The sequence below is a fragment of the Zeus faber genome (assembly GCF_960531495.2).
Source record: "Zeus faber genome assembly, chromosome: 13".
Lineage (NCBI taxonomy): Eukaryota > Metazoa > Chordata > Actinopteri > Zeiformes > Zeidae > Zeus > Zeus faber.
This window is the reverse complement of record NC_137198.1, coordinates 24,715,792-24,731,508: the sequence shown is the minus strand read 5'-3', so window position 1 is coordinate 24,731,508 and position 15,717 is coordinate 24,715,792. Positions and strand designations below refer to the sequence as shown.

The 15,717-nt window shown below is 43.7% G+C and overlaps 1 protein-coding gene across 1 annotated transcript; it reads right to left on the bottom strand.

Annotated features, from left to right (window-relative positions):
• Window positions 1–286: 286 nt before the first annotated feature.
• Window positions 287–15,568, bottom strand: wdr43 (WD repeat domain 43). The gene is made up of 18 exons (XM_080011752.1): window positions 15,347–15,568; window positions 12,898–13,032; window positions 10,826–10,947; window positions 8,810–8,930; window positions 8,590–8,708; window positions 8,348–8,450; window positions 8,192–8,256; window positions 7,839–7,998; window positions 7,662–7,748; window positions 7,396–7,515; window positions 7,163–7,312; window positions 6,847–6,933; window positions 6,557–6,588; window positions 6,291–6,354; window positions 4,379–4,492; window positions 3,098–3,161; window positions 1,419–1,474; window positions 287–1,325 (listed from the first exon to the last, which is right to left on the bottom strand). The coding sequence occupies exons 1-18, from the start codon at window positions 15,554–15,556 to the stop codon at window positions 1,188–1,190; spliced, it is 1,947 nt and encodes a 648-aa protein (XP_079867878.1). The 5' UTR covers window positions 15,557–15,568; the 3' UTR covers window positions 287–1,187.
• Between the last annotated feature and the right edge of the window lie 149 nt (window positions 15,569–15,717).

Here is a 15,717-nt window from a genome sequence, read left to right as displayed (position 1 = left end):
ACGCCACAAAACCCTATGAAAGAGGTTGGGCTGGGAGGCGGCCATACACTAACCCAGTCTTGATTTAAGGCGCATGTGGTTTTCAGTACCTATCTGAGCTTGTTAAGCGGCCTGAATATCTGGTTCAAGGTGGTCGACTCCAGCGCTACAGCCAAAAAGAAAAATACTTTGAGTCGTTATTGGTGGAGAGCTTTCATAATATGAAAATTCAGAGCATAAGCTTCACATCGATAAAATAAACAATACCTGCAACATGCATAACCCGTATCTGACACATAAGCCTTTCAAAAAACCCATTTATTTACCAATTTGAGCAAATTCACATTTTCTGAATCCCCTCTGCAATGGGTTAAGGCAACAGCCATGAGAGAATGGCCAAAATAAAACTTAAAAAAAAAAAAAAAAGAGAAAAAGCACAATGGACAAATGAAACATAAGGGAATAGAAAAAGAACAGCATTGAGGCGCAATGTTACAGGAATTCATTTAATCCCAAGGATCTCTGGGGATAACTGTGGAGTATACACAGTGGCAAACACTGCACATACAGATCTACATTGTTGTGGATATGATCCATGACCGTACGTGGCACACCCGCCTGTGACCAAGCACCTTTCTGTACAAAAAAGAAAAAGCCAGGGGCCCTGGATCCCAAAACTAGACCTCTTTATGATGACCTGCGTAGTGCACGCCCAAACCATCTTTAAACTAGCACGTTTGGAAACACTGGGGGAGGGGGTAAAAGAAAAGTCTATATTGTGACTTGCAGAATGTAGACTTTAGAGTGGGCGCGTGTTGAACAGCCCACCTGATTAACTGTCGACGCACGCTGTCACCGGGACTCGGAACCACGCTGCAGAAAGAAAGCTGATCCCCTTTTCAGTCATTTCAATGAAACAGTGTCGGGGGGACGGTCATGTCTACTACAGACCAAAACGGAGGGGCGGAGCTAACTGAACAGAACAGTTCGTTTGTCTTCCGAAACACAGCAATTTGCTCCATTACCGCCCCTAGTGGCCAAGCTGTGACACCCCCAAAGTCGTTAAGTCTCTTGCTTATGATTTCATAAAACCATTCTTTGTTCGGATAAAATCAAAAGCATGAAAATAAAAAGTATATATATATAAATCTTTTAGGTCAACCCTCCCAATCCCGCCTGGAAAATTTCCTTGTGATTGGTGCTGTTTCTTATTCCTCTTCGCTCTCATTTTCATGCTCCATGTCTTCCTCCCCATTGGCTTTGGACTCCATTCCCTCGTCTTCATGCTCCTCTTCGTCTTCCATCACTTCCTCCTTCTTGTCATCGTCCTCCTCCTCCTCCCAGTTCTACAGAAAACGAGCCGAGTGGGGGGAGGGTTATCTCACTTTAGCCTACTTCTTACTTCTTGGTCTTACCACTACTGCGGCGCCGGCACTTACGTCAGAGTTGTCGTCGGGGAGACCTTCATCACCGGAGGCCTCGTCTTCAGACGACTCTGTCGAGGGAAGAGAAGAAGTAAAAACCTATCCATCCAGGTGGCAGAAACAAGAACGACAACCAACCCAGCGTTGCATGTACACTCGGGAGCAGTGGAGAGACATGAGAGGGACACATTTAAGAGCATTTAAACATTTACCGCACAGAAGAGAGGACAACTCATTTGTGTTCGAATTCCGAGGGGTGGGTTGTATTTGCACTTGAAGAGAGGGAGGAATAGAGGAATCTCACTATGGAGTGGGCAGATGGGAGTCTCCCCGCGGGGTCAGCGGGATACGATGCTAACGCAATTCATGCAGGCAGTGGATGGAGATACAGCGGTTGTGCGACGGGGCCGTCAGGGCACGAGGCAGAGGCGGTTACTAGCGAGCAGTACAGCAGATGCACCGGTTAAAGGGAAAACACACTTTTGGCCATGGGTTCAACGGATTCAAACTGTGTGATCAAGTCAAAAACTGTAATTCGACAGTTAAAAATCGGCCAGACAGCATTTTTCCGAGAGCTGAGAGGCGACAAAAACTCATTTCTATTAGTGGTTAGCTCCATCACTTTAAGTATTGTTTCCATCAGTCAAATTATTCACAACACGAACAAGTTTGTAAAAGTTCAGGGCCGTGATCACCATTTGGCTTCTCAAATGAAGATGCAGAATGAAAACATCTTCGAGACTTTCTAAATCGCTGCGTTCCCGGGACAGAACTTATTTTTTGAAGGAATCCGCAGTAATCCGAGCATAGCTCTCGCACCATTTGTGGGCTATGGAGCTATGTTATTTCATTCCTACCAAACTTATTTTAACGAGCACCTCGCACTCCGGACTGCCGGCTGGGAGGGGGGACATTGATAAAACAATGCCGGGCTTAATTATTTCAGGAAAGCCAATTGTACTTTTCTGTTTGGTCCTAGAAGGCGTTTGATACAGTCCAGTAATGAGGAATGAGAGTTAACAGAGCGGGGCCTTGTTGTTCCGCTCAAAGGAGGGATCTGAACGCCAATGCTCAGGTTGCCAGGCAACAGGAAGTCCTGTTTGCATGTGCTACATCTGCAGAAGCTACTGTGTAGAATTCAAAAGTGCCTTCGATTTTTTTCAGAGGCTCCGCCCGTTTGGGCAAGGGCTACTAACTCATCAAGGTGAGGCATGCCTATAACGAAAATGTTGACTTGATTATCCTATGTATGGATATGTAATGCACATATCTGTATATACATAAGCATATTCCCTCTATCTATTCCATTTTATTTCATTTTTATTGTATTTTATTCTATATATTTTTATTTTATTCTATAAGTATTCAACTTACTGTATTACGTTTTAGGAGTCAGTTAGTCGGTCTATTAGAAAGAATTTTTTTTCCTAGGACATATTGTGTGTTATCACCGGGTGCGTTGCATTACATTTCACTGCATATATGTATGAAAGTATGTATATGTATGTGACAAATAAAAATCTTGAATCTTGAAAGCAGTCAACTTGTACCAAAGCCTTGACTCCTGAGTGCTAGGCTGCAGCTACATCTCCACAGGCTCTGTTGATATTCTGGATTTCGCGTACATATCAACTTCTGATATGCAACAGCGGCTGATGGCGACATGGCAAGCGGCAGCTCTGTTTGACACTCACCGTCCTCATACACCAGCTTGGCTGTGTGGTCGACGACGCCGGCACTGCTGTCCACTGCCGCCACCTTGTGTCAAATCAAGATGCTTGTTAGAATACATAGAAACATTTAGACTTGTGTTTATCCTTATTTTCTAATTATCACCACGTGTTATCGATTAATAAATATGATTTTGATAAAAGGATAAAATGTAAATGTCAGTCATCCCACCAGTCTGCAGAAATTACAGAATGCCACAATGGTGTAGTCTAGCAAATTGAAGGTGCAAGTTCATTAACCCCCTCTGAGGAATTCACTAAAATGACATTTTTGTTTTTGATCATATGTATACAGAACTAGAGAGCAATTTCATAATTCCTGCCCACTTTCTCTAAATTGCTAATGTGCCGACAAAGATCTGCAGTTATCTCCAGTTCAGCGATTGACCTGACCTATGTACTGACTGTTTAATGCAAAAGACACCCGAGTTTAAAATGCATGTTACAATGGAAATCCAAGCGACCTGACCTTGGAACACCTTCCTTAAAACTTTTGAGGAAGATTTTATTTTTGTTTCAAAATAATAAAAGTAAAACAGCCCTTTGCAAAAGTTTGGATACCACGTCAGAAGGTAAGTACTTTGTAACTCTGGTCATGGATGTCTTTGCTGGTTAAAGTGCATTGTATCGTGATCCAATGAACAACCAGAGCCGTGTCTGCTACCCTTTTTTGCAGGTTCTAAGCATTTCTCACCAGGTTTCTGGTCAATTTATCTGGACTCTCTCAAGAGCTGGGCTTGACTTCCAATTGTTCTAGCTTCCATTTTATAATGATATTCCTGACATCTAATAGGTGCTTGTTTGTTCCTTGTTGATGGAAGTGAAACATCTTAATTCTGATGAATGCTGAAAACTCTTTAGGGGAGTCCTGAGTTAATAACTCCAGAGCAAACAGCCGCTGCAGTCTGATACTTTAGATGGCATGGAGTGACTTCAGAATAAGAACTGTGGAATTAACATTCACCAGAATGTGGAATGAGGTCCTAATGAGTACATCACCCAAGTCTGGGCATTAGTAACAATATACATTTATTTTTATTTTTTTAAATACAACTATGAAATATACAGAAGGGTTCCCAAACCTTCGCCCAAGTGGAAAGACCTTGATTTTGATTATGTAGGAACTATAAATAAATAAAGAGCAATCTTGCGTTAAAGTTCATGTTTAACGAGTTTTAGAGGTCAGCTCAGCTAGGTTCACTGCGATATTTATTTCAACATGACCTGGGGCTTGACAAAACTTACCTGCGTGATGAGCAGATAAAGTTTGCCGTGGAGCTTAGATAACTTGTGGAACATCTTCACTCTGCTTTCGATCATATGATAGAGCACTCCCAGCTGGGTGACCAGGTCCGGCAGCTTAAGGACATGCATTTAGATAAGGATATGTTCAAATAAAATTTCCCTCTAGAGTCACAAGTGATGTACAGCAGAAACAAAGTACGATATTGACACTGTAAAACAGGGATCATTTCTGCAGACTCAAAAGAAAGTCAACATTTCATCCAGAAATGGCACTTTGGCCCTGTTCAAACCTGGCATTAACATGCGTCCGTGCGCACGCATAGAATGTGATGTAATGCGACAAAGTAGTTGTCAAGCGGATCTTTCATATGGGGCAATCTGGGAATGTGCCCAGGGGCCCCTGAATGTCGAAGGAGAAAAAAAATATATAAAAATAATTTATGTTTTATTTTGGGCACCTCAGAATATTGAGACAATGCTTGACCCATTCTCTTGGTAACTATGCAATAAGAATGAAATAAAATTTGTTTAAAAGAAAATAATTATTGTTTTATTGGTGAGATGGCTGGGCATGAGTGGTGAGCAAGTATTCCCCATCACTGCTTTAACCATGTCTGGTGCTTTTCTCCCCGTCTGGAGAAGTCCCCAAAAAGAAATAAATTAATTCTGAAACAGGCTATTTCTTTCTTCCGTGGTTCGGTTCAGATATTTTTCAGGAACAACGCAGCGGTTAGGAGTGCACTTAGACACGCCTGTTACCGGGGAGGGCCCATTCTGGGGAGCCGCCGCCTCCTCCGCGGAGCAGAGCCCCAGACCAGGGAGTGGGACGGCTCCTTTCTTCGGGATAATTATACGATTGCCTGCCTGCCTGCCTGCCCCCCCTATAAGATTTCATAAAGCAGCCCCACAAAATTGAAAAAAAACAACCAAAAAACTGCTAATTTAGCTTATTGTGTGAACCAAATCCCCACGTTGACCCCAAGTGAGACCCCGTTCCACCCTGGGCTGCAGTGCGCTGTGCTGGGTCAGGATCCAGACGGAGCCTCTTCCAGAACACTGCGGCAGTTTGTATATTAATTTATTTTTTTGTGTATTTAAACAAGTATAAAGCTGCCCCTACACCTGCAGATGGAATCGTCAATCGGCCTAGGCCCAAAATAGTCTAGGTTTTTTCTCCTCTAGGTGAGGCCACACCGGTTTTCCTGTGTTTCTATTTTTGTTTGTGTCTTTCTTGTATGGAAAAAACTAAAAAACAAAACAAACAAAAAAAAAAACAAACACAACTGAGGTAAGGGATTGTCCCGTTCAACCTTGCAGGGGAGGCGATCTCTGGTCCACTGCGTGTGCCCATTCCCCATTTTATTTTAGATGTATATATTTTTTGTTAGTTTACAGTTTGTTGTACTGACGTACTTTGGCCCAAATATAATCAGACAGCGTGTTTCCTGCATACACCATCCTCGAGAAGCAATTTTGCCTGTTCTTATTTTGCATTTTAATGAAGCAGTCGGCGCGCAATGTGTACGTACTTCCGCAAACGCAGAGGACGTCAGCTGAGTAGGCGGTCCTTCAATCTCACCCAGGACACATTGGCGTTTCCACAGCTAAAAGAGAGTGGCCGTATGCAGCTTGCACCACCTCCAAATGTGGTCTGAGCGATCGGATCTCAATGCATCTTGGGTGCGTTCACACCCATACTTAGAGCTGTCCACTTGTGACTGGATCATCCAAGATGCACGCTAATGCCAGGTGTAAACAGAGCCTTAGAGAGGCAGCTCAATTCACTTAAAGTCAATTAAATAAAATATTAAAGCGTGACGTTTTTGATAGGTATTTTTGTTTATATACATAAAGAGAACCGTGGAAAATCGATATCATGATAAACAGTCATCGTTTTGGAGAGCAAACTCACCGATGACAAGTAGGACGTGTGGTGCATGAGCACCGCCTTCAGCCAGCGCACCATCAGGATGGCCCTGTGTGTGTGTGGGGGGGGGGTTTCACCATCATCTTCTGACAAGAGCACTCACTATACATGCTGACTGTCAAATAAGTTAACAGTACATCCAGACCACAATATATCAAAAATGTTCCGTCAAGTTGTACAGCAGTTGAATAGCAACACAGTCTGCAGACACACCCTGAGAAGCCAATTAAGGTGTTAGGGGTTTTACTTACGAATAAGGATGTCCTTGCAGTCTCTTTGTGAGCTGAAATAAATAAAAGGCGGAGTTAAAGATGCTTATAAACAGTGACACTGAACTTGATGGGTCAGTACTCGGGATGCACTATGTTTGTGTGAATCAACATGTGTTCATCAGTATATTTATTCACTGAATAAAATATTTACTCTTGCCAGATTACAAAAAAAATAATAATAATAATGAATGCATTCATGAAACTGTCCACATGATTACATCATAGCCACTTGAGGAAACTCCAATGTGTTCGTTCAACCCTTCCCTTACCTCATTCACCAGCGGTAGGACTGTGGGGAGCGGTAGCCGGGCCACCGTCTTCTTGATCACCACCTCGTTCCGGGTCTGGAGAACTTTCTAATGGGTGCAAAGAAAATGTTAATAAATTATTTAGTCTTGCATAAGTTATTGGGGCTACGCAACTGTGGTTCCACTAGTCTGGATGCAATTAAATGGGATTCCAACCTGCTGTCAAGCACTTGTTATGATGTTTGGATTTTATGAATTGGACTCAAGTACTATGTTATAATAATATTGAAAAAAATCTAGAGTCATAATACAAGTGCAAGGTGTACAAAGCACTCACATTGAGGATGTCAGGGTCGTTGCTCTCCAGTCCTTGCACCAGCAGGACGGCAAAGTTGTCCGTCTGTAGAGAGGGTGCCGTCTGTGACTGGCCCTTTTCAGTAGAAACGTTGGACAGGTCTATCTCGCCCAGGCGCTCTGCTATAGACATCTGAACGGGAAGGGGACACCGTGAGACCAGGACAATCCCCCCCACTTCAAGCCTCCCGTACGTGGACTTTAGAACCACCATACCTCTTTTGCATCTAAGCCTTTCTTCCTCTTCTCGGATCCTTTCAGGTTGATGGGGGCTTGGTGACCAGGCAGCCCTGGGACCAAAACTTTGCTTTTAGCATTGATGATGGGTGTTTTCACCTGGAATGGGTTAGATTTGTTATTTTCATGTCTCGTTTTCACAAAGACCAAATTACAGTTTCTCACACAGACAACAATAATTCCTTCAAGAGTGACTGGAACCGACTGTGAGCGCGTACAAGCCCAAACGGATCTCTTTGCGTTACCTTGGAAACCGTGGTTTCTACGGAGAGGGAAAGCGCGGCCTTGACGTCCCGGGTCAAGCAGACATGTCTTTCAGAGGCGTTTATCTCCTGCAAACGGGGCAGAGAACATGGGTCAGTGACGGTGGGGGAGAAGACACAGGGAAACGAAGACCTCGTCCCTCTACAGACGCTGCTCACCACTCTCTCGATCACAGGCTGCAGGTGGTTGCCGTAGGCCAACAGGACGCTCCGCCGATCTGTGCCCAGGGCGGCGGCCAGGAGGGGAATGGGCACCGGGCACTTCTCGTTGCCAGACATCTGCACCGTGTGGGAGGGCGTCAGGGGCTTCTTGCATGGCCTGGGAAGAAGACATCAAGGGGTTAGGGAACAGACCAACAACAGGCTTCGGCTCGATTCCGATTCAAGCGCTTCTGAACCTTTTCTAGACACCAGGAAACATACACAAAGATTTAAACCCCTTGAAGAGAACTTAACTTGTACCCTTTTACAACATGACATACACAAAGAGGTGAAGCGTTCTAGAGTCTCACCCATTTAGAAAGTGCTCAAAGAGATGCAGCTGCCCGTCCTTGGACACCACTGCCAACCTCATGGCCTGGATGGAGAACATCACATAACATTACAAACATAATAGTGAAAACCCAACCGCAGAAACAACTTCAGATATGATTTTGCTGCTCCCTGACCTCCTCTTTGCTGCTGGATGTGAACAGGTCGATGTGATGTGGTTCATCCGTCAGCGTGAAAGACAACACAGAGTTCTTGTCTTTGCCGTCCTCCCGCACTTGCCTAAACACCGAGAACAATGCGTAGTGAGACAGGGGGCCACCAGAGGGTGATCTACCCGATTCTATGCGGGCTCCTGACACGTGACCACAAATGCACTTAATACGAGACGATGGCCATGGTCCCGTCCCGGTGCACTCACCAGACGCTGAGCAGTCGATCATGCGCCGCCCCAGAGAGGAAGTAGAGGCCATTGCTGTCCGGGGGCCGTGTGGTGGCGAAACACAGGGTCGTTACGGCCGTGGCGTGACCTGTGAACTTCTATAGGCGGCCACACAGAAAGCAACACGCAAAAGTAGTTTAGAATAGAATAGCAAGCTGACCATGACACCAGGATACCAAAGCATTTCATCCGGACTCACCCTGTACACCTCCTTGGTATCCAGGTCCCACATCTTGATGACATGACCCGCAGACAGCAGCAGTTTACCGTCGGGGCTCACACACAGGCTGGTCACAGCCGCGCGGTCCGCCTTCCACTTGCTGAACGGACAGGATAACAACACACAAACTTATAAGAAACTATTGTAAAGATTTCCGATTCTAGTCGTTAGTTCAAACATACAGACGCAGTTCGCATTCGTAACTCTATAAAAATAAAGTTATGCTGCGTTTCAATTAACGCGAGTTTCAGTACGTCAGCTCTAACAGAACGAAATCCAATTCAACATCAAATTACACACTCGTTCCTTTGATTTTACAGGATTTATGGAGGAGAATATGACAGGGAAGGCTGTTAGAGAGAATATATTATCACCATCATCACAGGGAATTTTACACAAGATCAATATCTTATGCTTATAAAATCCAAAAGTCCAATGTAATACAAATATTTTAAATTTTGATTTAAAAAGTCAACTTAATTGCATTAATCTGCCTCTTTGAGCTTCTTGGCTAAATTTAGACAGAGCAAAGAGAATTCAGCCAAACCACACTTTTGGGCAGAAACATGAAGTGCTGATGATCAATGGAGAAGAAAGATGAACTATTTAACCTGATGCGCTTGAACTCAAAACTCTGCCAGAGTCAACCTTAAGTTATTAGGAAAGCTAAAACCACAAGGAAACAAATAGATTTTCTAGCTTTGAGTTTTTATTATATTTTTGAGACATAGGACGCCTTGCAGATTTTAGAGTTAAAATCACAGTAAAAATAGTTGAGAATGTTATGATCAAAATAATATGTATATTTAGATGGCCCTGAAAAAGATTCTAGGTGAGGTTCCTCACAGAGCTCTGTGGTATGATTTGCGGATGTGGTAAAACCACATTTTTTTGTATTACCGTATGGCAAAATCATCACTTAACAGATGTGGAATTCACATCCCATCATCTATCCTCCTTTACATAGGATCCCCAGTCTGCACGCAAATGCTTCTGAAGCTGCCGTCTGGCGAGAGTTTTGAAGAACTAACATGTTGCCATGATGTTTTACCAACTGGCAGGCTGGAAACAGCCGAATGTGGCAAACACTTTCATAGCACAAGTACAGTACAGATTTTAAAATGTGATACAAAAATAATTGAGCTTTTGAAGAGCCTGAGTTTGGAGAAAGCACCATTAAAATACCACCACGACCCGTTTATTTTTTACTTTCAATCACACCTCCATGGTAACGTATTGACTAGAGCGCTAACACAAATGCCTCTATGGTGCGCTGAAGCTTGACATGCACCAGCAGTTTTTAGGTTTTTCTTGGGAGTTTTAAACCAGGTTCGTTCTGCTATCACAAACTCAAATTCAAGGTATTTCAAGTACTTGTTTTTTTTTTTTTTTTTTAAATCCCCCCCAAGCGCTTCAAGGCCCCTGGTAAGAGCCCCGTTTGAATCTAACACAGACCAAGATGTGCACCCCGACATTGAAGCTGTTCTCTTGAGTCGCACTACATCTGCCACTGAGAAATAAGGTTTGGCCAAGTAGAGCTTCCGTAGTTCAATGCGCATCCAGGACAAAGCTGAGACATGAGTGGGCTTGCGTGAGAAACGCCCAAAAACTTACTCCCAAGTTTGATTTGGAGAATTGATAGCCATCTGTAAATCCAAGTTGTAGAAGTATTTTCCTTTTAATTAATCCTGACTTATAATAAAAATGGTTAGTGATGCTTGTCTTCCGGGAGCAGCAAGTCTTATTTCTATTGATATAAACATTTTGATTCATAACTAAGACGAGTATTCATATAGTCGTGATTTTGCAGCACAGACTAGTCCAACAACTTGTCATGAAAATCTTTTTAATTAAAAAAGTATCAAATATTTTGTTTGCCTGTGTCTTGCCCATGCAGTTTATCACACAGTAAGGTTCCAGGAGAGACCTGGGAAAGATTTAAAGCAGTTTCATTTCAATCTACAGTAAGTTCATTTGCGGAGCAGACACACTGACCAGCGCGTCTTGCCCGTCTGCAGGTCCCACTCTATGATGTGTGTGTCATTTGAGCCGCTGTACAATAGACCATCCTCCGGATGCCACTGGATGCACCGCACGCCTCCACTGTGGCCGCCATCCTGATGGATACGGAAGCAAAAGAGGAAAGAAAAGGGGATCAAATTCACGGAAATACTTTGTGGGAGCAAGGTGGCTAAAAATGCACCAACGGAACGTCAAATATTTTCCCTGACTGATGAACTTTCAGAGCTGGATAAATTGTAGAACTATGTGTTACCTGGACAACATAGTAACACTTCTATTTACACATCATATTCTACTACTGTAAAAACTGAAAAATATGCTCAACATTTTATGGATTCCAACATAGTTATCAACTTTATCCTTAAGTTTTCTTAGTGATTAGGATTCCAGTAACACCGTTAGGGCAGGGCTCTGCACTAAGCCCATTTTGCTCACAAATGCAAATCAAAATGGGTAAATGTGAAAAATTCTACTAGGAAAAACTCAAACTATGATTTGAGAAAAACAAAAGAGGAAACAAAAACTACTACAATTTTTTTTTTTTGTCCACCATAATTTGACATGGTTCATTCTGGCATTGCAAAATTAAATTCAAGGACTTTCAAGTACTTTATTTTTTTTCCCCCATTTTCAGGGATTTCACACAAAACAAATATCACTTTTCAACGTAATCTTTATTCTATGCACCCCCCGTCCCCAATAAAATCATCTATCACTGGCCCCCAGCGATCTGAATATCGCACGATCACCCAAGCCCACTCGATAGCATTTACAATAGCATATAGTCATCAGTGCTGGAAAAACTTTAAATCTAAAATCGCATCAAGGATTTAGAGAATCCTGACAACCCTAGTATTCATATTAATGTATTGACACAAATATGAAACGACACCCCCCCTCTTTTCAAGACACATTTTTGTAAAAAAAACATATATTTTTTTGGAAGACCAAATCTTATATTTATAATGAAAATAATTTTATTTGAAAATAATGATAACGCAGATTGCATAAAACCGGCCTCGGCTATACATTACATTTTTACATTTACATTTAGTCATTTAGCAGACGCTTTTATCCAAAGCGACTTACAATCATTCAAACACCGACGGACGCAGCCATCAGGAGCAATTAGGGGTTAAGTGTCTTGCTCAAGGACACTACAGCATGCTAGCAGGAGGAGCCTGGGATCGAACCAGCAACCTTTAGATCACTAGACCACCAGCTCTACCGCCTGAGCTACCATCCCCATATATAACCTATATTCTGTCTGGTCGACTCCGCCAAGCGTCACAATATAATTGAGATGTGAGCTACAGCTGACGGACCAGACAGACAACTCCACACGGCGGTGTAATGATGAAGTAACGGTACTTGTAAACATGTAATTCAACTACGGTGACCAGACGTCTTTGTTTGTCCAGTCCAACTCCGTGTTAGGCACAGTGTTTTTTGTTTCATTCAAGTACAAAAAATACATCTACAATAAAAATACACTGTAATTATTGTTTTTGTTTGGAGAAACAGGGAAACGCAGAGATCACAGTGCCGCCAAACTCTTTTTACTTTTAAAAAGGTTAGAAGATATTAACGGAAAAATACCCTACTTTAAACCTCACAGTACTAGCCACACACAAACACACCGGTCGTCCGCAGTTGTTTGCAGGCTTCTGGTGCATGCTTAATGTGTGAAACAACATCTTGCCCATCATAATTCGAGGTCATGACGTCATCGCCTGGCGAAACCTCGGTTTCACCGGTCCACACAAAAATGCAGAAACAGTTCTGAAAAATCTTGACCCTGGATGGAGTTTTTCAAAAGTTTTGTTTTCAGAGTCCTGAAACACCGTTTTGGTGTGGACAGGAGGCCAAACCACAGAGAAAAACTATGTTTGTAAAAATACCAATATGTGTGAACCCGTATGTGTGGACAAGGTCCGAATCTTACACTGCTACTTTAATTTGAGAAATTCCATTGACCTCAATAGGCATTTTCTAAATTAACCAAAGAGGGCACTCTGATTCTAATGTGCGTTGGCATTGCTCACCAAGGTGCAGTGCAGAGCGCCCTTGGCCGTGCTGTAGATGAGCACCGTGCCCGCCGCCGTGCCCATGGCCAGCAGGTCAGCTTTCTCCTCCACCTGCACCGCCTCCGATTTCCTCTTCTTTCGCCGAGGACCATCCTGATAATCACCACAATCAAAATCTGTTAATCTGTTAAGGGTTGGTGCGTTAACGTAAAGACAATTAAGAACAGAAAAAGCTTAGTCTAAATCAAGGTAAAAATAAAATAATAATAAAGAAAAACATGCAGAACATGCTAAATGCTATATAAAAGTGGTAGTATGGTGCTAGTATTGAATGAGTATAAATATAGTGGGACATTCTGCGCACCGGGTTCATTCTGGTATTAGACAAAGATTCAAGGAATTTCAGTACTATTTTTCCATTTTCAAGAAGTTATACAATACATTTCAATGTGGTCTTTATTAATTTGAATATTATCTTAGTTTCATTGTCTCTTATTTATATTAGTACAGCTACTCCTCACTTAACGACCGAGTTCCGTTGCTCATCTCATTTCAATGGCACCTGTCATGAGGTGGGATATATTAGGTAGCAAGTGAACAGTCAGTTCTTGAAGTTGATGTGTTGGAAGCAGGAAAAACGGGCAAGTGTAAGGATCGGAGGGACTTTGACAAGGGCCATGTTGTGATGGCTAGATGACTAGGTCAGAGCATCTCCAAAACAGCAGGTCTTGTGGGGTGTTCCCAGTAGGCAGTGTTTAGTACCTACCAAAAGTGGTCCAAGGAAGGACAACCGGTGAATCGGCGACAGAGTCACAGGAGCCCTGGGCTCATTGATGCACGTGGGGAGTGCAGTCTGGTCCGTCTGGTCTGATTCCACAGAAGAGCTACTGTAGCACAGATTGCTGAAAAAGTTAATTCTGCTATGATAGAAAGGTGTCAGAGAGCACAGTGCATCACAGCTTGCTGTGTATGGGACTGCGTAGCAACAGACCGGTCAGAGTGTCCATGCTAACCCCTGTCCACCACCAAAAATGACTACAATGGGGACGTGAGCATCAGAACTGGACCATGGAGCAATGGAAGAAGGTGGCTTGGTCTTATGAATCACGTATTCTTCTACATGATGTCGATGGTCGGGGTTAGGGTCCAAGCCGATTGAGCATCAGTGGGAAGTGCTGGAACAACAAGCCTGATCCATGGAGGCCCCATCTCTTAATTTACAGGACTAAAAGGATCTGCTGCTAACGTCCTTGTGCCAGATACCACAGGACACCTTGAGAGGTCTTGTGGAGTCCATGCCTCCACGGGTCAGCTGTTTCGGCGAAATGAGGGGGAGGTACAGAATATCAGTGGTGGTTTTAATGTTGTGGCTGATTGGTGTAAATGCATATAGATATTCATCTCGTTTTTTCCCCCAAGGACTTCACAAGCACTCCTGCACACAAGGGGCTATTGTCAAGGTATTGGTAGGGCTGGTAAGAACCCGGTGTCCAGAATGAATAAATACTTGTACAATAATAGGCAAGGATGACAATAGATCAGTGAGTAGGTCTACATTATCCCAATGTCATGACTAAATCCCTGCCATGGCTTAGGTCAAAAATTGTACATGGTAAACATATACAATCTCATTGATAATAAGCACGCATTAACCAGAAATAAACGCCACTTATTAAAATGAATGTAATCACAATAAGTGTAATAGATCATTTCATACGTTCATTCTAATATTGGCACCAGTGGAACAGAAGACACCCCCCGACAAAGCGGTGACCCTTTATTTGGTAGACATTTAACAAAAGGGACAAATTATAATATCAAAAAATGTATATCATAATTAGTCCAGTTACATCTTTAACTACCCATCGGAGATTGGAATATCAACCGATTATACAATTGCACACCAGAGACACGATCCAAGGTAAGCGCAGTCATGTTTATGATAAATATAGATGTAATATAGGTACAGTGTTAGCACCCACAGCTTCGGAGCCCAGCAAAGAGTAATGGTGGCCGCTCGAACACTGCCGTCAACTCAAAATCTACGTATTTTACAAAATACGTTAATAAAATGACTGACTAATATTAAAAAGATTATTCCAACAAGTTAACTATTCATTGTGGATGTTTTTTTGCGACGAAACGAGACCTGAAATAACTTTTTTTTTTACGAGAGAAATCAGGTCGTAAGAGCTAACCATGTGGGGGCCAACATGTGCGTCTACGCAGCTGAGGGAAGCTAACGTAGCTTAGCATGTAGCCAGCTGCTAACGTGGCTGCTCGTCCAACCGCACGCAGGGTGTCAGACGCGGGAGTGCGCCCGCGTTAACGCACGGTGCGGGCCCGTCGAGGCCCTTCGGTCACCCCGCTGACATTAGTGTCAAAAACACGACCCGCTGGAGAACCGAGAACCGTGGACCGCGGGCCTTGCCCCCCCCACCACCACCACCACCAACGTCTCACGCACCTTGGCTGTCCGGCATGGTCCCCAGGTTATACAACTGCAGGTGGCGCTGAGGTGTGCGGAAGGCACGTATTCTTGGTGGAGCGTCTGGTTGTCGGTGTTCCAGACGCGGAGTCGTCCATCCTGAGCGCACAACGCCAGGTACTGTCGCGATTTGGGCGAGAAAACGCAGGGGAGCCCCGCCAGCGAACCGCTGTCACCGTCGGCCGCCATTTTCGAGGCTGCTGCTGCTGGAGCCTGCGTGGTTTAGGCGAGGAGAGGAGAGGGCAGAACCACGTGTGAGCGCGGTCGCTCCGGGCATGCGCAATGGCGAGGCTGCCCGACTCCCGCTCCCCATTGGCTGGAAGTCGGGTGGCGGGGGCGGGGGCGTGGCC